This window comes from Clytia hemisphaerica, unplaced genomic scaffold, assembly GCF_902728285.1.
Source record: "Clytia hemisphaerica strain Z4C2 unplaced genomic scaffold, Clytia hemisphaerica genome assembly, whole genome shotgun sequence".
NCBI lineage: Eukaryota > Metazoa > Cnidaria > Hydrozoa > Leptothecata > Clytiidae > Clytia > Clytia hemisphaerica.
Window position 1 is genome coordinate 344,212 of NW_027103384.1, and position 23,390 is coordinate 367,601.

Sequence of the window (23,390 nt, forward strand, 5' to 3'; positions counted from 1 at the left end):
AATTGAAATTCCCAGAACACAACACACAAAAACACCCGAACATCTCCAAAACCAGACAATTTATAGACTCTTCTATATAGCGGCTCCTTTACGAAAACCAATGTTCAACAAATGAGTAAAAGGAACAAAATAAACATAGTCGTTTAGTTTTGGATAAAAATGAGTGATTTCTCGAAATCCTTATTTTATGGATCGTCTCATTATTCAATCATCTTTTTCTATCAAACCAATCAGATTAAGGATTACTGAAATCCACAACTTATCCAGGATTTCAAAATTCTTTCCCATTTGAAAACTCAAATCCTCCTTTTCTCGTTTCTTTTTTCAAATTTCATTTTAAAAGGACTTCATAGTCAGTTAAGATCCGGATTTTAAGTTTAGTTCGAGACGATTCTCTCCCTCTCTTTTGTCAATCATCTAATCGATCATGAAAATCTGCCAACTGCTTTCGCGTGTTTTATATTCCGATGTTTCTTGCCAACATTCTGTAAAACGGAATCTACGCTTTTAGGGCGGTTCTGCGGCGGAGCAGCAGGGTCTTGAGGCGTCATCTGAAGGTCATTGATTGAAGCCACTTCTTCAATAACTGTTGGCAAATCAATACTTTTTGCACGTTTCATCGTTGCTTTTTGTTCTTGTTTTGAACGAACTGTCGGTTGGTCGATAAGGGCGTCCGCCCTTCGTGAGGGTTTGCTTGTGGTGGATGGGCGACTGTAGAAAGCACCTGTAGTGAGGAATTTCAAAGTCTCATTTAGGGTCGATTTTTTTTTTCTCAAAGAGATAATTTTCTACTATCTGGACATTTTGGTTATCAAGTCGGTTAAGCATTTGCGAAGAACGGATATCCACCAGAGGTTTCATTCAAAAGAAAGCTAACAATTTTTCGCAAGCATTAACTTACGTGAAAAAAGCCAAAAAGTCGTGAAAATCACAAAGTTTGTGCGCCTAAGGTAGTAAGGTTTAGTGTGGTTTAGGTTTTTTAAGAAATTTGATAGCAGTTTAACAAGTTGTTAGCAAGGGTTAACAATTAAGGGGACATAAAAATATGGGTGTCTCAGAATAAGTAGTCACCTAATTAAACCAACTTATAAAATGCACCATTTCAGGTAGCCTGGAAATCCAAGCGTTAAACTTTTTACACAGTCTAGTTTATGATATTTTTGCTGCTTGTTTAACGCTTGGCGCAGGTGACTCGCCTGCAGGGACATTTTTCCCTGCAATGCAGGTTCGGCCTGATTGGCCAGCTTTTGGCGTATTACTTAGCAGTACTTTCGCGCGCATTTTGATAATTTCGATGCGCGCGCATAATTTATGGAAAAAGCTGCCTCTGCAGAAAAAAGGAAAACAAATGAAAATGAAAACATAGATTCATTTAGAAACAAAATGGCTGTTGGCTGGAAGTCTAAATACATGTGGCTGATGTTTTGATGTGGTTTTTAGTAGTTTTAAAAGTCTTTAGAGCTTGTGAAAGAGTTTTTATGGTAAGTTGATTACTGTATGTGTGTTTGCCTGGGTTTCCAAAGTTCAGCAAGTCTGTCAACAAGGGTTCACACACAGACTGTTTATAACATTCTGTGCCAGACTAATCTACCTGCACCAAGCTCTATAATTCTAGAACTTTGTGAGGTGAGGTATTTTTTGTTTTTTCTAAGATTATGAGCTTGGATTCCCAGGCTACATTTCAGGTCGCTTGCCTTTCAACTTATATAATATACGGTGTGACTCACATAGGTTATCATTCTCTCTTACGGTAAAAAAAAAACTCAGGAAAGTATGAGGATAAATTCAAAGCTTTAAAATGAAAGTCTGAATCCAAATTTGAGAAGTAAGATAAAATCACCAAGGAGAAAGTTTAGGCAGAACAGTGGAAGAAAGTGAGGAAAGATAAGAAGCAAACAGAAAGAAGTCCGTGACTTTTTTGGATAAAGGATAAAAGCTGCAATCTATTGAAAAAATCTATCAACTCCCAATAATTCCCTGCAAATATCATATACACAATACATCACTATAATTACCTGTTAGCCCTGAAAGAAATCCCTTGCCGGCATAAAACAAGAGTCCTGCAGTGTTGGAAAGCCTTGTTTTAACGACAGGTTTCGGCGAATCTGGGGTTTCAGTGTCTCCACTGCCACCACTATTAGGCGTTGAAAATTGATGCACTAATTTCTTTCTCCTCTTTCGCCTAGACGCTTCAGGTTCGATTTCATCAGGATAGTTGCTGGCAGCTGTGGTGAATTTCAATGAAGATTTCTGATGTTGTTTATGGTTGCAAATACTTGCACTAGCGTTTGTATTAGTGGTGGTGGAGTTGGCGTAGAGGTTTTCAGCTGCCGAATGAGATCGTTTGGTCTTTTTATGTCGTTGGTTCCCTATGAATTAAAGATACAAAATGATTCAAAATTGAAATGATTCAAAATTGAAATGATTCAAACAATCCTTTCAAGTAAACGAATTTTTGCGTGGATTTTTTTTACGAGCCGAAGATCTATAATTTTCACTTAGGAAAAATCTCGCCAATGTGCCTCTTTCTTTTCCCTTAATTTCTCTCATTTTCAGTAGGCTAGGGTTTTGAAAAAAGTCCTCATTTCAATTTTTTTCGTGAGGACTAAATTTGGTGAAAATCGCAGTGAAAAAGTCGAAGGACGATGAAAATATGTGATAAATTTTTTATTTGCGTAGCTGATTACACACAATATTGTGAAAATATTTAGGAAAGCTCTTAAGTAGAGAGGCGTGATTGCTTTCGGATAGAAGGGGATTTACTTTAAAGTGGTTCTTTAAGTGACAAAAGAAAAATACCCGCTAAATACATACCTAATCCAGTATTAGCACCATTAACGTGAGAAACGACAGGTTCACTTTTTCTTCGAGATGACGGGGTTGTTTTCACGTCATTTTGTTGGACTTGTGATTGTTGTTGGATGGGGTGTTGAGAGGGCGTTTTGTTAGGCGTTCGACACATTATCATGAATAGTGTTATGAAGACAACTTCAATGAACACCCAAAATACATGGTTTTCTGTGATCTAGTAAAAGAGTAAAGTAGTAGAGGTCAGAGGTCAAATCAAGCCTTTTCGCTCGAGACGGAAAATGGATTTTACACAGCACTTAATTCATGCATAGAAAATTAGAACGCACTCTTGAAATTTGGTGAATTGCGCCGAATTTTGAGACGAGAAAAGCCTTATTTATATACTCCACTGAGACGGAAATCCGTCTATAACTGAAGAATTTTTAACAGTGGTAAAAAAAGGGGTGAAAGGTACTTGTGTCTTACCATTTCATGTTGTTTGTGCATAGTTTCAGTAATATTCTCCAATTTGGATGTCAGTTTTTCGATCTTGTTCGTCAAATCAATAATCACTTTCGACTGGTATTGAATCTGGGGGAAAAGATATCAAACTTAAATTGAATTCAGTGGATTGCTATATGTAGTGTATCTATGGAAATCCAGGAAGGAGTAGTAAATCGATCAGGCTATTTTTTCAAACCAAAATCTCTTTAAAATAAAGTTGAATTCAGTGGACTGCTATATGTAGTGTATCTATAGAAATCCAGGAAGGAGTAATAAATCGATCAGACTATTTTTTCAAACCAAAATCTCTTTAAAATAAAGTTGAATTCAGTGGACTGCTATATGTAGTGTATCTATAGAAATCCAGGAAGGAGTAATAAATCGATCAGGCTATTTTTTCAAACCAAAATCTCTTTAAAATAAAGTTGAATTCAGTGGACTGCTATATGTAGTGTATCTATAGAAATCCAGGAAGGAGTAATAAATCCATCAGACTATTTTTTCAAACCAAAATCTCTTTAAAATAAAGTTGAATTCAGTGGACTGCTATATGTAGTGTATCTATGGAAATCCAGGAAGGAGTAATAAATCCATCAGACTATTTTTTCAAACCAAAATCTCTTTAAAATAAAGTTGAATTCAGTGGACTGCTATATGTAGTGTATCTATAGAAATCCAGGAAGGAGTAATAAATCGATCAGGCTATTTTTTCAAACCAAAATCTCTTTAAAATAAAGTTGAATTCAGTGGACTGCTATATGTAGTGTATCTATGGAAATCCAGGAAGGAGTAATAAATCCATCAGACTATTTTTTCAAACCAAAATCTCTTTAAAATAAAGTTGAATTCAGTGGACTGCTATATGTAGTGTATCTATAGAAATCCAGGAAGGAGTAATAAATCGATCAGGCTATTTTTCATTTTTCAAATCTCTTCAAAAGAAAATGTACCTTATTAAACTATGATGCAGGCTTTTCAGGTTTTTCAAGGTAATGCAAATTAAAGGATACACCATTAATGAAGAAAATATTTCTCATGCGATTCGCATTAATTAATAAAGGAACTAATTTTGAAGAATTTAAATTCAAAACAAGTTCTTGTATAAATAAAAAATTGCTGTCTCGGCAAAATAAACTCCTCGTGAAATATAATATTTTAGGATTGCATTATCCCAGAAAGAGTGTGAAACCCTAGTTTGAGGAAGTGTGACGTCCAGGATGGTCTGGAAAATTAAAAATCCCGTGGGGTCTGGTATAAAATGAGTGGTCAGTAACATGAGGTTGAAAATGCAAGCTGGTCAGTGAAAGGAGGTTGAAAATCCAGGGCAGTCCCAAAAATGAGAAAAAAATCCAACTGGGTCTTGAAAAATAGTTGACCTGCTCAAGGTCAGGGGGTACAACTTGAGGGTACAAATTTTTTCTGGAATAGCCCATTTTCGCTGCTCGATAAAATTAATTCTCTTCAACGGTGGAGATGATTCAACTTAAACACTAAACATATTTACGAGGGGCACATGTGACTTTCCTGACAAACATACTTTATATAATGAAGTTCGGGTAATACCTATTGGGCTACTCCAGAAATAGTTTGTACCGCCTATGTTGAAGAGGCGTGACGTCCAGGGTGGTCTGGAAAATAAAAAAAACTTTGGGGGATCTGGTTTTTCGAGTGTAAAAATCAAGAGTGGTCAGTAAAATAGGTTGGAAAATAGGGTGGAAAATAGGGTGAAAAATCAAGGGTGGTCCAAAAAATGAGAAAAAAGGGGTCCTGAGAAATTGAAGAAAAAAATTCAGGGGTCACCTTTCCCAAAAAAGACCTCAACATAGGGGTTGTTAAATTGTTTTCTGGAATAGCCCAATACTACATGAGTACTTATTTAAAGAGTACCCGAAGATAGTATCACGAGCATCAGGTTTTTGAAAAAAATCAACTTTTACAATGTGCCTTCGACTAAAAAATCCCTTCTGTAATCATCCCCACTTAAAATGATTCTTGAAAGTTTTTGAAAGTACTTACTAGATCTTGTTGAGCTTTGAGGCTGACGTTTAGAGCAAATGATTTCTTTTCGTGTCGTTTGTCGACGGCTGCCACTGCTGTACGATATCTGTACGGTGAAAGAAAAACTAAAAATTCAGATGCTGCAAACTGAAAATCAAAATGGAAGGGGCCTTTTAAGTGAATCTGAAATGAGCTTCAAAACAAGTTATACTACATATGTGGCAAATAATGAGAGGGTTTGTATTTTAAAGGCTCAATTCGAAAAGTCACAAGGATACAAGCGGGATTTTTTAAAAAGGTGACTTTAGAAATTGAAAAATGAAAATTCTTACTTCTGGCTCATTTCTTCCAAATACATCATACTCATAGTCAGGTTTTGTTGAAGTCCTTTTATCTTTGCGTTCAATTTGACGATAATGGATTCTTTGCTGCCAGCAAGGTTACCATTAGTAACTGCAGACTGTGATTGTAAGGCTTTGGTTGATTTACTAGCCTGGATCTTCTCACTTGAGACTTCTGGTTTGGTTGCTTTGTCACTTTGTGGATCGGACTTTGTTTCCGTAGGTGTTTCAGATTTTACAGCATTTTCACTTTCTGATTTTGCAGGGTTTTGCAGTTCGATATTCATGACTTTTTGTGTTTCAAGTTTTGAAGATTCACTTTTTACTTTTTCATTAGAATGATCGTCTTGATTCGTCTCAACTTGCTTGTCTTTTTCAGTTATAGGAATTTGGTTAACCGAGGTAGATTCTTCTTCTCTTGGTTGATGAACTGACGTTTCGGCTGCTTCTGATTCTGAATTCTTCAATGGTGTCTCGGTTTCATCGGTAGATGTTGGTTTATTTTGTGAATCACCAGAGGTAGATTTACTTTCAGCATATTCGATATCTTTCGTTGCTTTATCTAACACTTTCTCCTGGTTATGCGTGTCTTTCGAGTCTCCAGTGTTTGAGATTTCATTTTCGACTTTTTCAGCTACCATGCTCGTAGTAACGTCCGTTTTATTATCTACTTTAAATTCTAAAACGTCCACAGATTCTTCTTTGACGGTAGCCGAAGAAGTAGTCGAAATGGACGTTGTAGAACTCTCTTTGATCTCGCCTACCAGTTGTTTGTCAGTATGGGTTGGCGATGGGGGTAGGTTTGTCATTTTATCTAAAACTTTTAAAGCGGCAGTTGGTTTACCATTATCCTGGCCAGTAGTAATAGACGGCTCAGTGAACGAAGGTTGAGGAACGACCAAGTTTGTAACGTCAATTGGATGTTCTTCCGACTTCAACTTTGAACAAGTAGAAATGCTAGATTTGGTGGTAGCAACATCGTGAGCTGTGACCTTAGATTTAGACGCGACAACTGGTAGATTTCCTTCCGATAATTCTTTCTTCTCAGTCACATCATCTTGATTTGGTAAAACTTTTACCACATCCTTCACTGTTTTTGTTTCTTCACTGCCCATGTGCTTGACATTCGATTCGGTTTCTAGCAATTCTTTCTCTGATTTCGTATTTTGGTCCGTTTCAACAATAACCACCTTCTTTAAGGGTGGCCTTGGAATAGGGGGCGGGCCACCCGAGTTCAACGAAGTAGCCTTCGGTTTTTCGATAGCACGTGTACTAGTCTCTTTCTTAGATTTCAACGATCGGTATAGTTTCAAAGTCGGACACATCTGTTTCATAAAGACATACGTCATACCGAAACCACAGATTGGATTCACAGATGTGTTATATTCGGAATACAAAGTCCTTTGAATGCATGTTGAAATGAAATTAACATCCTCAAAATATTCTAACATATTATCCGAGTTTGCAACCAGAGTCACTATCTTAGATCGATTATCTGAAGGAACAACACCGGGCATTGTACCATTTTCGCCGGATTTTCCGGATGAGAATTTCTCCGCAACATTATTGACCAATCCGACGACGGCATTCTTAGCTGACGCAAAGAGCCCTTGGTCTTCCGCTGATTTTTGGGTTGTTTCTGTAGGGGATTCCTCTTCCGGGGGCGAGTCCGCATCTTCATCATTTCGGTCTTCTTGCTCGTATTCCTCGACTTCCGTTATCCCGTAAACGCGTAGTAAACTGAGCGGACAGTAATGCTCTTTACCGACGTATTTCAACACTTCAAACTAAACGAAGAAAAATTATTACAGTATTATTACTGATATAGCCTTTAGAACATTACGGTGTTATTCTATAGATAGAGGCTTTTGGAAAGAAGAAGAATGGAATGTACCTTCATAGTTTCTAGAGGGGTCAAGACCCCTCCTTAAGTGCTAACCCCCCCTTAAGAAGTTCATATAAAATTTCACGCCCCCCCCCCTTAGAAAATCAGTGTAAATGAAACGATTGTACAAGAGTCATAATTCAAGGAAGATCCCCCTTATCTAAGAAGACCCCCCCCCCTTAACTGGCAACCCCCTTAGGAAAGTCATACTTTTAACACCCCCTTGCTTTTGGTTCATCAAAACCTAAATGTAGGGCATAGTTCGGAAGGGGGTCACTACCCCCCCTACCCTAGAGCTACCCCCCCCCTACCCTAGGTTCTTCCCCCTTTTAAAATTTGATGCTACCCCCCTCAAAATTTTAAAATCCTACCATAATTCTACCGGTGAAAAAGCAAGAACATTCAGTGTAAATAAGCAAATAATTAGGAAATCTGAATTTGGTGGTGTACTTTCAGACTGTGTAACCAGAACTGGTATATATACACTAAATTGAAAATAACTTTCTAATTTGGGAAAACACAAAATAAACATACCACTGACATCTTACCCCCCCCCCTTTCTAGATGAACCCCCCCTTTCTGAAAACTTCCCCCTTTCTAGAAAAAATTCTCTTACCCCCCCCTTTCTGAGATTTTCTTAACATCGCTACCCCCCCCCCTTTATAAATGGGGGGGGGGGTGCGAACTATGAAGGTAGAAACTATGACCTTGTTACACTTATAACTTAATCCGCTGTTCAACGGGGACAAAAATGAGCGCGAGAATATATTAGTGTGAAAATAACCCTGCCAGTTTAATTATTTCCTAAGAATAAAACAGAAAGGAGCTCAGAGTTGATTGTAAAAAACTAACCTTGATGTACTTGGCGTAGAATTTATCTTTGATTGGGAAATTCTGTACTTGACGACTGGAACTGGCCTTCGTCTCGAATTCTTGAACAAGTTCCCATTCTCGGGTCGGAAAACGATTACTGACGTGTAACGTGAATGTCTCAGGGGACGACGAAAACATTTCGAAATTCGCAAAATCTATAGAGTCTAACTGTATGCGTTCGCAAAGCTCAACTACCACCCAAGCTTGAACATTACACGGGTTCAGCATGTAAGCGTCTTTGTCCTCCTTTAAAATCGCACTCGAATGTTGAGCGTTCGAATTGGCAGATACAACTTTAGCACCACAGTCCGGTGATGCATAATTCTTTTTATTCTTATCGGACAGTTTCTTTTTACGTTTAGGTTTGGGGACAACGATCGTTTCATTCGTCTCAGACCCCTCGACAACAATCTCGACAACATCTTCTTTTTCTTTAATTTCTTTTTCACGATCTAGTTTTTGTTTCCATTCAGTAAAAGAAAGCATCTGGTCGGTTTCCGTAACTTTATCCGGCTGATGTTCGGTGACCGGTTCTTTAGACTGTTTATCCTCATTTACAGTTTTTGTTAGAGAATCGTCTTCGATTTTTGTATTTTGTTGTGTTTTTACTACGGGAACATTTGATTCGATTTCGGCATCTCGCCTTTCTTTTACAACAGGTTTATCACTAGTTTCGCGGTTTTCTTTCTCGTTTTCGAGAGATTTCATCAGGTTGTCAGCTTCTTTTGGTAGGTCAACTGCATCGACACCATTCTGTTCTACAGCCTCTGTCCCTAACGTAATAGGTGTGGGCGTCGTCTGTGTGGGAGGTGGATTAGGCGTGGGAGAGACTTCCTCAGTTTGTTCTTTGCTTTGAGGGGTGAGTGGAGAATCGGTAGGGATCGGTTCAACAATCTTGAGGGATAAATCAACCAATTGTTCATCTTTGACACTAAAAGATTAATAAAGTAACATCGGTTAGAAATCAGTGATCAAAGGAAGGATTTCCGTTTGAGACGAAAAATGGATTTTACACAGCAAATGAGCACATAATCTTAAGATTTTGATGAATTTTGGTGAATTTTGAAATGGAAAAGCCTCTTATATATACTTTGATGAGACGGAAAACTGCAAAATGTTTTCAAATAATGGCTCATCAAGACCAGAACGTGTGTTAGTCAAATAGTAACATAACGGTGGCGTCATGTATGAGTTTTGGCATCTCAAAATTCAAGATCGTTTAGTGAATACCAAAGCCACGACAATGGGCTATGAGATTTTAGAGTTAAGGTAATGAACAAAGGGTTAAAGACTATTCTGCAAGTGACAAAATATCCCCGCTAAATCCAAACAAATTTGTGACCAGCAACGGGCCTATGGGAAAACATAATTGTTTGACCCAGTTTTCTTTGTTGTCATTCGTGAACATCCCCTCCGCCTGAAAATTTCGTTTATCAAGGCATTATGCCATAATTCATAATTGAAAATCCATTAGAACGTAATAACGGTAATGCGGTCAACTTTGATCACAGTTATCTAAAGAATGTTATGATTAGCTCATCAAAAGTGAAAGGAAGAAAGAAATCACTGAATGACGTATCATTAGCGGCATCATTTTAAGGGTCTGTTTTTAAAGTTGCGTGTCTACATCTGATCACTTATCTCTTATAACAAAATAAAGACTAGAGTGGATCCACACAAGAATCTCCGTATAAGAGTTTGAACGAATTAAGAACACTTTTATGCTTTGTAGACTTTTAAACACCTAATTTCTTAGGAAATTGCACAAAAATACTCTTAAAATGATAAAATAAAGAACATTTTAAGAACATCTTTAAACTTAAATCTCAAAAAGTTAATAACATTCAAAGCCATAAAAAATACTGGATGTTTTTATAATAGTGGGGTCGTTTAGCATAATTTTCGGGAAAACAATAAGATCTAGCTGAAACTTTCTCCAGACCTTCTCTATAGGATGGTTATGCCTCAGGAAAAATTCCCCTAAAATCCCACTGGTGGAACATCCCTTTTTTGGGACATTTCTTTTTTCCCCAGGCAAAACCGTAGGGGCAAAATTTTTTGAAATGGAAACGAAACTTTTAAACGGGTATAGCCGATTTCATTACCTAACTCAAGATAATTCACGCAGAAGATGCTATTTATGGTCAATTTTGACCAAAGTGTGGCGAAAAGTGGAACTTGCGCATGAAATATCTCGAGTTAGGTAAGGAAATCAGCTATAACCGTTTAAAAGTCTTCTATATAGTTTTTCGAGAGCTTTCGAATGTTATACATAATATTATCTGGAAATAAGTTAGCCCTTAGGATTTTGCCTGGGGAAAATAGAAATGTATTGTATGTATTTTTGTAACACGACCACACTATAAAGAAAATCTTCTCGTTCGAGTGCCAGTTAGCGGGAGTTTGCACACAGACGAAAAAGACAGACAGACGGACAATTAGATATTATTTGATACTTTCACAACTACAGTTGAGCTTGTATTTAAAAGTTAAAGGAATAACAAGATGGTCTGAGAAATTTTGCAAATAGATCCCTTTTTATGGTCCTGAGCAAAACCTTAAAATCTTTTCAAAAGAGTGTATAAGCATAGTATAAGAAAGCCGCGGCTGGAATGATAACATCTGAATTTCTACTGTTCTATCTCTGTCGTATTTGATGACTATTTGTTGATCAAGAATTAAGTAGTGTAGCATCTTTAATGGTAAACTTTGTTAGTTTGTCGTTGATACTTACTTCGCAGTGCGTTTTAGACATTAATGATATGCCCTTGATAATACACTTGCATTATAATATCATTGTGCAGGAAAGATTAACAATAAGAAATTTAAACAAGCACAAAATGGCTGGGCTGAAAGAACTCAAAAATTAATATGGTGCCTCGAAATGCCTTCACAATATTTCAGTGAAATCTTTCTAGAAATCAATGAAATAGTACATCAAGATAATTCTGTGAAAATTTCAAGCCAGCACCTTCAAAATTTATCATTCAAACTGACAGGAAAGTTGTTATCTTAAATATAGTTCTTATAATTTCAATTTTGGCGAAAAACTATCGTTTCCACAAAATACCCCTAGAAAATATGTCCACAATCAGTTAAAGTGTTTCATTGGGTACAGATTCAAAGATATCTAGAAATAAAAAATCTTCTTGTGAAGGAAAATAAGAGAAACATTTCAAAAACTATCTACCAATAATAAACTAACAATCTTGATGTTCTTATAAAGCTCGGAGACAGAGATGGAACAGCAATTAACTGAAAAGACAATGCGGTACATATTCCAGCCGCGGCTTTCTTATACTATGGTATAAGTTAGTTTCTGAATTTTGACATGAGCACCGCATAAGAGCCCATTTCTAGATTTTCAATCTCGACTTTGGAGAAGACTTTAGACTAAAAGATTTGGGCCCTGGAAGGAACTTAAAGGCAAAAACCTTTCAAAATATAAATAAAAAGTATACCCTTCATTAGATGGAAATCCAGTTGCTCCACTCTGTTTCTCCTCATTATCCACTGATACAGGACCACTTGCATCCTTGGCAACTTCAGATGTCACGTCTAATTTCGATGGAGGTTGCTCAGCTACTGGGTGAGGTTGTTGGTGAACCACCATAGATGATAAAGCTGCCTCTACCAGTGAGGATCTGGAAGCTTCCGGACCAGGTGGTAGATACTCGGGCATGATAACAGAGGAAGGTGTGGGTGCCAGTAACGGGGTAGCAGGTGCAATGGAAGGTTTGATGATGTGATTCTCATCTTCAGGAGATAGTGCATTTTCTTCATCCTCGTCAAGAGGGACTTGAGAATCTGAAACTTCCACCACGATTGGATCCTTGGTGGAAAATGAAAGATTTGTCGTTAAAGCTGCTGTCATGAATTTAGTTGAGAAGAGTTAATAACTACAGTGGCCGATCGTAATGTATGGAAATATTTATTTTTCGTTACTAAAGCATGGCAGAAAGCACAGCATATAATCCATATAATCAGACAGCGGCGTATAGAGATGGCTTCCATAACCCAAGGAAAACATAAAATAAAAGCCAAATAAAATTCATCTCCCCAGAGCCCTATTGGCAATAGAGTTTACTGAGCCAATAAGACAAACAATTAACAAAATAGCAAACCTTTTTCTCGTCTTGAAGAGGAGGTAGTTTAACTGAAGGATTGACAACAGTAGTAGCATTCTCTGAAACGTTGAAAGGTTGTGGTAATGAAGGATGCTTGGTGTCTTGATCCGCTAGGTTACCATAAGCATAAAGGCTACAAAGTATAAAAAGAAAGAGTAATTTATCAAAAAGATCAATTGGTTTGACTTTTAAGTTTATGCACAAAACGTTTAAAGGTTTACTCGGTGAGTAGTAAAGATTTATAGCAACACTTAATTGATTTTAAATAATCAATTACAAAAATAGAGGGGTCAAATCATTTTTCGATTTTAGCGGACGGGAAAAATCTTTAAACCACATAATATTCATCAAAATACAATAGAAGTGAGGATTTATAAGGTCTGGATCATGGTATGAAAATTTATTTGAAAAAATGAGGGAAAATGGCCCCCAGTGGCTAGGGTCGACTGTAACACGAAAGAAATTGCAAAATGCACGCATTGCAAAATGTTGAGGAAAGCGACTACGTCAGCAGTATTCACGTGCACAAAACTGTTGATACAGTTTGTAATCGTGGCATTTTTAACGTGGAGTATTTGATATTAGCAAGAGTGTAGTATTAATGATATCTTGAGGAAGTGACAGTTAAAATGATCCAGTTTGTTTTTGTTTGTGTTCTTATAAAAAAAATTCGCCAAGAAGAATGAACAAAAGGTATAAATGTGTGTTTTTCTTATTTGTCTTAAAGATGATGCAAGAATAAATTTTAAGCAATGCACACGTGATCTTAGTTTAAGTGTGTTGCTAAAGAGATTGCGTCGATTGTTTTCACAGGCATTCATTGATTTTCTCAACGTAATCCTTTCACAAACTTTTATATTTTCTTTGATAGAAAACGTATTATTATCCCCTAAAGACATACATAATCGTTTCACTGTGTGCTTTGGATTAGACAACCAACGACTCTATATGCCCACCCCAAATTAGTCAAGAAACCAGCTTTGATGTCGCCCTTTAGGGATTGAAAATAATAATGCAGATTTTCATTTCCACATTATTTCAAAATATGTTTGATTCATAGTGTCCTAGTAGGTTAGTTCCCCTCCCTTGAAAATTGCAAAAAATCCCTCTGCCCGCCCCTTTTAGTTCCCCTCCCTAAGGTTTTTAAAATAATCCCTCCCCTTTGAAATTTTTTTTTGGTTTTTTGTTCATAACATAATACTGCTTCTTTTCATGTTATCTCGTCCCTATATACAAAGAAAAAATGTAAATTGTCACTATTACATGTTTTTAGCTTGAAGCTGAACAGATATATTTTATGTCTTATGTTTGACACCAGAGAACAGAAAATTTTTTCCTCAGATTTTTTCTCCCCACCCTTGACTTTTTGGAGCTATTTTTTCTCCCCATCCTTTTGATTGCCCCCCCTCTAGAATTTTGAAAAAGATTTTGCCCGCCCTTTTCCCATTTTCTGAAAAAAATACTCCCCCCCCTTTTAAAAGGGACACTATGTGATTTTATCATAATGCAAGAGATAAGTTATTATATTCCAATAGCCAAGGGGCGTACAAAAAGGCGTTAAAAGGGGTGGATGTCCCCCGGATGGTTTTCAGAGCTCTCTTATGATCTTGTTGCCCGTTCGAGCGTTCTATCAAATTGCTAGGCGTTCCTTTTTTACCATTACATTATTTCTAATGCCCTTCTCAAGAAAGAAATGCCAAAATTTGCTTAAAAAAGAACACTAGAATACCACAAGCAGGCCCAAAGTAATAATAAAAGTTAAGTGTTTATTGTATGTATGCATATGCCAAACATAAACAACCACAAGACGAAAATGAAATTCTTGACATACCTTATGAAGCAACAGATCAAAGTGCTGAATATTGTCCACATAGTTAAGAATCGGCAACAATAGCGCACAAATGTAAACGCAAAATTCTCTCTTGTATTGATTGCTGGTGAGATAGAAGGTGGTCCTCCGAATTGTAGTTTCTCATATTCGCCTATAGTTGCAAGTGGTTGACCAGTATTTGATGGTGATGCTGATGATAATGTCTTTCTAAATCTTCTATGAGGTGAAGAAGAAGGAACCAAAATAATCATCTCGTTGTAATACAACTTAAACACACACTCGATTTTTAACTTCCTCATTTTTTTTGCCCACAAAATCTTAAACATTTGAACAGCCCTATATGATGTTAAAAGGACTTTCTTTGTTTGTTATCAAAATGTAGATTTTATGAAGAAGTAGCCTTTGACTGTGATGGTCAGCAAGCATGGTTCACATAGAGAAAAAAACAGGGTTCCCTCTATTTTCTTGATTGTTATTCTCTAATACACATGAGACGTATCGACAAAGTGACGAATATTATAAATAAAAGCCACACAATTAAAAGTAATTAGAAACTGTCCACGTATCATTAGCAAGAATTCCATTCAAATTTTAATTATAAAGGATTAAGGAAGATTTTGATTTTGCTTTAATTGCAAGTGTTAATTCGCGGAAGTTTGACGTAAACATGCAACTTTTAGCAAGTTTCATTAAAAAGTTCGGGATTCAAAATAAATTATATTATAGAAAAAGCTGATCAACCTCAAATCATGGAAACTATAATAATATTACATGTAAGCCTTTAAAAATTATATATGATTACGAGCCAACCAATGCTACATTTGGGAAACTTATAGTTATATAATAGAAACTGAGAGTTACAGTATAATTAATTGCTACGAGCTTCAATAGCATCAAGTAAAAGGAATAACATTCCAAACAGCTCATAATGCAAAATCGTATGACAAATATAAAAGCTACAATAAGAAAAGCAAGCAAAGAGACACAGTCAGTCAATTTAAAGTTATGTGTCAAAATTAGGGTGTTTAAGAGGGTCAATAACATTTCAGTAAAAAACATAAAACAAATATAATCTTAACCATATAGTGATAACCCACTGAGTTTGAAGGGGAATCATAACAACAAAATATAAACAAGCCATTTAAATAAAAAAGACATTATTATAATATGAAGTTTTATAATTCAAAATGTCTAGTAGTCATGACACTTAAAAAAGACCTACAACTTTCTTCACTATGAATAATAACTGCAAAAAGGTTGTTTGTCTATCCCTAACTATATAATTCAATATACACTCCAACATAACTTTACAAAACTAGTCATACGTTAAAGCCCAAATATTTCTGCCACTATACTGTCAAAATTTGATTTTAAAAATATCTTGAAGTTTTGAATACATAATTATAGAACAAAATTTATTATACTATATGCGATTATTTGAGTCCTACCTTTTGCTACGATGCTGCTGAGAGTGCATGACGAGGGTCAACGATGGGGAGTACATTTTGAAAAATACAAACATTCAACATATAAGCTCTCCATAACATATCTCAATACATATACCCCAAAAAGATAATGATGAACTTTCCTTCCAAAAACCTCTTTCAAGTTTATTCGTAAAACTGCTGTAAATAATGGCTGAGTTAAAAATGGATGAGCAATATCTCACAGAACAATATCGAACTCTGCAAAAATAACTCTTTCTTTGGCAACTCAATAATTGAACGACAAATTATGCCTCTGTTTTGACTTTAACAAGAATTTTAATTTTGTCTTTGTTATGATTTTAGTTTATAAAAGAAATAAAAACATACTTTATAAAAAATAACTGGAAAATAAAGAAAGCATGTTTGTAACACTATAGCTGGACATCGATTGCATAAGCATAGGATCTTATCTCCAAATAACATCTCCTTTGTTCTCGTTTTACCCCCATATCATTTTTTCTTATTTCAAACTCAAATCATGAATGTTTTGAGAAATTCTTTTTAATAAGGTTTGAAAGTAAAATAGAAATATAAGAAGCAGACTGTACAATACGTTACAGACACAAAAGGGGATTAAAAATTTATTGTAATAGAGTGAAACAGTCTCTTTGTTTCACTTGATAGAAATCAAACGAAATCGAAAGTGGGGACATTGGAAACCTTCATGTATCAGGTTTAACTTGTTTTTTTTGAAAAACAGTATGTAAACAGACTAAAAGCTGTCAAAATCATATTTGCCATTTCGAAAAATCCTATGTGCAATACTCAAATCTGATAGGAGCATCTAATTACAAGAGAAATGGGAGATATGGCTGTATTCTTGTATTTCTTACGAAAACCTTAAAATTGTATTTTCAAAGGAAAAACCCTTCTACTTCAGCCTAGTTTCAAAGGATATATCTAAAGTGTCGTGGTTTATCTCAATCGTAAATTTTTGGAAGGCAATAGGAATCTTTTTCAAGAGTGCCAATCGATAAAAACCATCAAAATGATTGAACAGGCTCTATAAGGTGAAACCTTCCAAAAAAAGCGAAAGAATTACATAAAATACAAGAAAAATTGCTATAAAAGTCTCAAAATAACGTCAAATTTTTATGTGCATATAGCTCTCAAAATGCCACAATATCTATATATACTATATTACAGTTTATATTCACTTTAGTTTTTGTTTTTCTCAAGAATGGGATCGCAAAAGATATTAAGTGCAATTTTGACAAAAATTAAAGAACTTGAAAGAAAATTTTGAAAGTACTTGTCCTTTCATATTCAGTAAAACACAAGGCAGGATATTTTTTAAGATATCAATATTTATAAAGTGCACTTTTTTTAAAAGAATTCAAAAAACTTAAGAAGAATTTAGAAGAACATTATTTTAAAGAAAAGTCTTATATAACAACATTGAGACTCAAATATGACGTAAAAATAAGAGCAAAAACAAGAACAATACCTCAGGAATGACTTAATTATTTAGGATTAAAGTTGTAAAATAAGATAAACGGCCTAAAGAGCCTTAATAATATTAACTTAAAAATCAACAGGATGAGAACAATTTGAGGCTTGAAGTTAATTCCAAAAATATACGATATCTATTTTTATCTGGCCCACACCAACAAGTCAAGACTGCATCTCTTGAGCTGTCAAGCTGTCAATTAAGCCAATTGACCCAAATCAAATGCAAATCAACCAACTCAATTGTTGAACGTAATCAAATATTAATCAAATATATGCGATTTCGGACTTGATTGAGATTATATCACTTTCAATTGAAGAACTTGGGGAGGCTTGCAATTTTCTGTGCTTTTTCATTGAAAAGGCGCTGTTCACAGGGAAAAGGGGAAATGAGCCCTTCTTGTTAAAGTATAGACTTTTCATTACAAGAGTCTTATTTCTGATAGAATTATGATCCAAAGAACTGGTAGATGAACGTAGACAAATATTAAACAACAGGCTCCTTTTTAATCAAAGTAGTGAATTAGTTAGAGCAAAATAAATTAAGATTGAATGGACCCAAATAACACTTATTAAGGAGCCATGACTGAGTGGTCAAGCACTGGTGCGCTTGAATTCAAGGATTATCGGTTCCTGGACTATAATAATATTGCATTTGTACCACACTTGTCTTCCATAAAAAAAACAGGTTTTTAAAGTTTGCAAAAATGCAACATACAATATCTTTCAAATTCAGCATTTGAATTTCAAGCACCCAGAAATACAAGTTTCTACTTTTCTACTTTTTCACACAATGACCCAGAGGTAAAAATAAAGAAATATTGGTAAATTTAATACTAACTAACCATAGATGATCAATAAAGACTTACAAAGTTCAACAAGTCACAAAACTGTCAAATAATGACAGTTATTTTGTGTTTTGAATTAGAATTTTTTAAAAAAATTTGAAAATGACGATGGATCCCCAAGTAAAAATTTGCAAAAAAAGATGATTTAGTGGGATTCTTGCTGTATTTTGATGATGTAACAAAAATCAAAATTTTAATAACTTTTGATATTATCATCGAAATCAATCGAAATAATCAAAATTAAGTCCTTGCAAAATTTTTGAATTTCGCAGATAAGCCCAACAGCAAAATTTAATCCCCGCGAAAGTTTATCCCATTAAAGTAGGTTTTTAGAAGCGGTTCAAAAGGGGGGCTTTTCCTCATACCAACCTGTACCAACCCTGAGGTTGAAAACCTTGAATTTCACTTGATAGGAAGTTATTCTCTGAAATGTGTTTGACTTGACTCTAAAGCTTTTACTTTTAAAGATTCCTGGGCGTGCCCGAAACATAATCTTTCGCAGGCAAATTTAACGAACAAATTTGCTGACAGAGGCTCATAAGGAGAAATTCAGATTTTTTTGTAGTAATATTTTTTGTTCACTATATGGTCCTCTTTCAAACGTAACAAAAATTTTTCGATTTTGAAGATTTTTTGATTGTCGATGACATCATTGATGACGTCATTTTTTTAAGCTTCCTTTATAGCTTCTCAAAAATATTGAAATTTTCAGGTATATGTTGCGGTATATGTATTTTCAAGCCCAAGCAAAAGTGATGAGATGGGGACCAGCAAAATTGTCAAAATTTTTCTCACCACTCGTTTTTGTGATCTTATGGACCTAATTGATCATTTAAAAAAGTTAGTTTGCTTTTAACAACTATGTGCACACAAATGTTTTCAGAACATAGAAGGTAGATATTATGTTGGATTTTTTATCTGGAATTCTATCAGTTTCAAGAAAAATGCTATGAATAAAATGAGCAGTATATAATTGAACACAACCAAGACGTTTTGCTCACTTGGCTTTGTTTTGGTTTTGGCTTGGCTGAACATTGGACATTATTTTTTTAAACAACCTAAGGACTGATAGCTCGAGGTTAACAGGATACACATGAAGGGTACACACACATCAAAGGTCATGCTTCGAGGATGAGGTTGCAGAAGACATTATTTATGTACTGGCTTGAAAATTAATGCTAATGGATTCTTGTTTTTATGAATTCTGAAATTCATAAAAAAATTACATATACAAACAAAATGACCCTCAAGATTATTGCAGTCAATCAAGGTCTGCATTTTCCACACCATCTTTCATGCTGACTGCTAAGAAATTTGACTCTGTACTGGTTTTAAATTCAGGATGTGTATTATAATTATTGTCATTTGCGTAGTCATAAAACTTGCAAACAATTCAATCCCACTGTGGACTGATATTAGGAAAAGGCATTAGGAAAGTGCTTAAAAAAGTTACCTTTTCTCCTAATTACTCCAAAATCCCAAGTTCTAATCATGACCATTTAGTTAATTGGTAACTCAAAATTGATCTACGTGCAAAAAAATATGATCTTCTTATGGGCGGAGCGTTGAGTTGGGGGGGGGACGTACGGGGTTTGCCATTTCCAAAATCAAATCAAAACAAAAATGGTAGCAGTAGAGCTGTGAGCAGAGTTGAATATAGTTTATTTTAAGGACCAGCCAGGTCATTCATTTGAGGGCTATGCATGTTAGCTTCCACTGATGGTGATGCAAGAGTTACCCCTGCACTCTTACTGTACCACCCGCGACCCGGAACGAATAACTTTCCTAGTTAGGAAATTTCAAAGCATTAAAGTCCCAAACACATTTTAAAATTTTGTTTCTTCTGCACCATTTAGAAAGGGTTTTATCAGGTCTTTCCTTTTGCTTTGATTTTACAATTGTAAAATAATTTCCCAATTTAGCCATTCCGGGGTTGCTTGTTTTTTATTTGACGCTCATATGAAAATCTTCAATATTGTTCTTTGTGTAGTTGAGCTATAAAATTAATTATTTGTGAGTAATTTAGAGCTTTCTTTTAGCTTTCCAACCATATATGTGACTCCCCAAGCGATTTGAAGTACATAAAAGTCCGATCGGTAAAAAGACCGATCTTCTTTGGCCTCTACTCGACCGGTCTTTTTACCTTTTGGGCAGCTCGGATATTGAAGAAGGCCGATGCGAGGCCGCTTATTAAAAGCGGCCTCAGTGAAGCGGCCACATAGTAAGTTTTAAGCCGCTAACAGCGGCCATTAGCGGCCCTTAGTGGACATTAGCGGCCCTTAGTGGACATTAGCGGCCCTTAGCTTTGTTTTTCAATTTACTTACATTTTCAAGTACATTTGGAGCAAAGAAATTTTTTTTCAGAAATCAAAAAGGGCAAAACAAAAAAAAAAGATAAAAGGGAGGGCGCTCAAAATAAAGAAGGACCTAAGAAGCCATCAAATGTTGTAAAATAAAATAAAATGAATTGCTTCCCCAGTAGAAGAGAGGGAAAGCTTCCAAAAGGGCATCTCGTAGGCTTTGCTTTCTTATAAGCTCCTGATTTGTCACAAGCTCTTGATCTGTGACGTTTCGAATGTTTGATGCAACTTTTAGTATGCGAGAGAGAAAAAGTGAAAATCACGTGAAAAGAAAGAGAACACACTCAGAAGGAGTGTATTTCATCACTATTTTTGGTAAAAGTTCACGTGATAACACGAAGGAGAGCACGCATAGGAAGCTTAATGTAAACAAACATTTAGTAAAAGTCTGCTTTGTTCGTCGTGGGTCATGCTGGGCTTGCCTGAACCTCAAGATATTCTCTCGAGACATTTTTCTTGCTTTCCAATTCTATATTATGATTTGAAAAGAAATGTAAGAGGGCAAAGTATTTTGCTATTCAAAAATACTAGATAAACAAATTCAGGATCTGTAAGTAGTTAAAAGAACAATTTTCAAGATAACCCTGTCTCCCCACGAACGATCCTTTTGTTAATATCCCGTCTCAGTCAGTGGAATTCTCTATTTCTATTGTAGACAATGTAAAATTCTTTATAGCCGAAATTCGGTAAAACTTTAACCAAATTCCACAAGCTTAAGCCGAATTCAATAATTACTTTTACTGAATTAGTTAAACTTTTTACCGAAGCGATTCGGTTAAACAGCTGAATTTAATCGAAACCATTTTACCGAAATTCGGTTATATTTTTGAGAAGATCCCTTAAGATATAAGCAAAAAAGGATTAATTAATCAAATACAAGGATTAAATAATCTAATATGGGAGATTAAATAGTCGAATCAATAATCGAACTTCATAAACGAAAATCGATTATATTTTTGAGAAGATCCCTAAAGAAGGCCGCTAATAGGCCGCTAAACAGGCCGCTGGCCGCTTGGCCGGTCTCTCGATCAAGAAAAACCTCTAATAGAGGCCTTGAGGCCGTTCTTGGAAAAATTCCATTGGCCGCTTCATGGCCGATCTTCTAAAATGTTAGGCCGCTTGAAATATCACTTCGCCCGCTATGAGACCGGTCTTTTACCCGCTTTAGCCGATCGGACTTTTGTGTACTTCAAATCGCTTGGGGAGTCACATATAATATGCAGGTGTAATATTCTACACTTTTGTCTAAAAATTCGTTCCAACTTAGGCCATTTTTAGAAAAATTAGATCTGCGGGACACAAAAAATTTCACAACTCATCTTTGATTTCAAAGGGCTGCGGAGGAAAAAATTTTCAGACAGTGAAACTTTCCATATTTATCAGAAAATACCTGAGAAATCCAATGGTGCTACTCTCTAAAATTAATTCTTTCATTAAAGTTAATATTTTTTACTTTTCATACTTTGGCAAGCATTTTCAGCCTGAAAATGATGACTAGAATTATAGAGTTAGAGTGGTACCACTGAAAAATTTGACCCTTTTTTAGCCTAAAACAGTTATTTATATGCCATGGGGAACTTTTCCTCCGCAGCGCTTTGATTACAAAGATAGGTAGGCTCAGCAATTTTAACTTCCGCTTTATAACGTTTTTATTGTTTTTTTGCAATAAATGTCTTCTTTTTTCAACAAAAAAATGTCTTTTCATTTCTTCCTTGAAGTGTTAGCAAGCCATTACAAAAAGAATTTGATAAAAGTCTGCAGTCAAAATGAAGATATCTGAAATATCTTGACTCAATACAAAAGCTTGAATTTTCAATTTTTGCAAATGTCTAAAAAGGTGCTATTTTAGCGGAACCAAAATCTCAATATCTCAGGAACCGCTTATCATTAGGAGGTGTATGACCCCTCATTTTTTTTCGTTTTTGAAGCTCTACAAGATTAACTAGGTTTGATTGCCACCAGAATAGTTTCAATTTGACCCTGGAATGGCTACCAAAGCAAATAGACCTTTTTTCAAAGAGGATGTCCTGTTGAATAATTATGTAGTCCAGCCATAAAAACAATGATAGAGCCATGCATAATTACTGTATCATGCATATTGTAATAATTATGCATGGTTTTATCATTGTTTTTCTGCTGGACTACATAATTATTCAACAGGGTGGCCTCTTTGAAAAAAGGTCTATTAGGCAAAAACTCCTGACTGTTCTGGAGTCGCTCTTATGTTAGCCTCTACTGATGATTGCTTTGATCACAATGGAACCTTTGATTTGTACTGCTTGAGTTTGGACTTGCTTGAGGACCCTGCCGACGCACCGGACTGTCCGGTGTATTTGTCCGGTGGCAAAAAGTATCCTTTCGCTACACCGGACGCAATAAGTCCGGTGTCAGTCCGGTGTTGCATACAGGGAATTTTGGACGCCGGACATTTATGAAACAAAAAATTAAGAAACACCGGACGCACCGGACTGGTCATGTCCGGTGTTTTGATTGTCCGGTGGGAAAAAATATCCTTCTCCGACACCGGACATTCGACTTCCTTAAGTCCGGTGTAGAAATTGTCCGGTGGTAAAAAAAATTCTCTTTTACACCGGATTTTCGCGTGTCCGGTGTTCGTTAAGTCCGGTGCGTCGGCAGGGTCCTCTTGCTTGTAACTAGCTATTTTATGATGATAAAACAAAAAATCTAACTTTCACCACCCCGTCTGATTTGTATGCAAAAACTATTTTCCAAAAAAATTGTTCTTTTAAGTTTTTACAAGTGTAAAAAGAAATGAAATAAAATAGTTTCCTTACTGTGTAGAGGGTCAATCCAATGGAGTACAACAGTCAGTTGATGGTCGTCATCGTGTTAAAAAAAAATTGTGAGTAGATTTCATAAAAAATTTGAAAAAAGAT

General features: G+C 35.7%; 1 protein-coding gene across 2 annotated transcripts; it reads right to left on the bottom strand.

The window, feature by feature from the left end:
• Positions 1-218: 218 nt before the first annotated feature.
• On the bottom strand, positions 219-23,390 carry LOC136824789 (SUN domain-containing ossification factor-like). Of its 2 annotated transcripts, none has more exons than XM_067080767.1 (11): positions 23,289-23,390; positions 14,350-14,565; positions 12,516-12,651; positions 11,853-12,223; positions 8,371-9,322; positions 5,625-7,420; positions 5,311-5,398; positions 3,277-3,381; positions 2,815-3,025; positions 2,016-2,369; positions 219-724 (listed from the first exon to the last, which is right to left on the bottom strand). In XM_067080767.1, the coding sequence occupies exons 2-11, from the start codon at positions 14,388-14,390 to the stop codon at positions 426-428; spliced, it is 4,353 nt and encodes a 1,450-aa protein (XP_066936868.1). In that variant the 5' UTR covers positions 14,391-14,565; positions 23,289-23,390; the 3' UTR covers positions 219-425. The 2 variants fall into 2 exon arrangements, with proteins under 2 accessions (XP_066936868.1, XP_066936867.1); XM_067080766.1 differs by lacking the exon at positions 23,289-23,390 and adding an exon at positions 15,798-15,952 and having other exon boundaries at positions 326-724.

Coding starts and splice junctions, on each gene's coding strand:
- LOC136824789 (XM_067080766.1), bottom strand. CDS start 15,871: ATGTTTGTATTTTTCAAAATGTACTCCCCATCGTTGACCCTCGTCATG. Junction 5,399..5,624: donor TTGGAAGAAATGAGCCAGAA/GTAAGAATTTTC, acceptor TTCACCGTACAG/ATATCGTACAGCAGTGGCAG. Junction 3,026..3,276: donor TGCACAAACAACATGAAATG/GTAAGACACAAG, acceptor CTCTTTTACTAG/ATCACAGAAAACCATGTATT.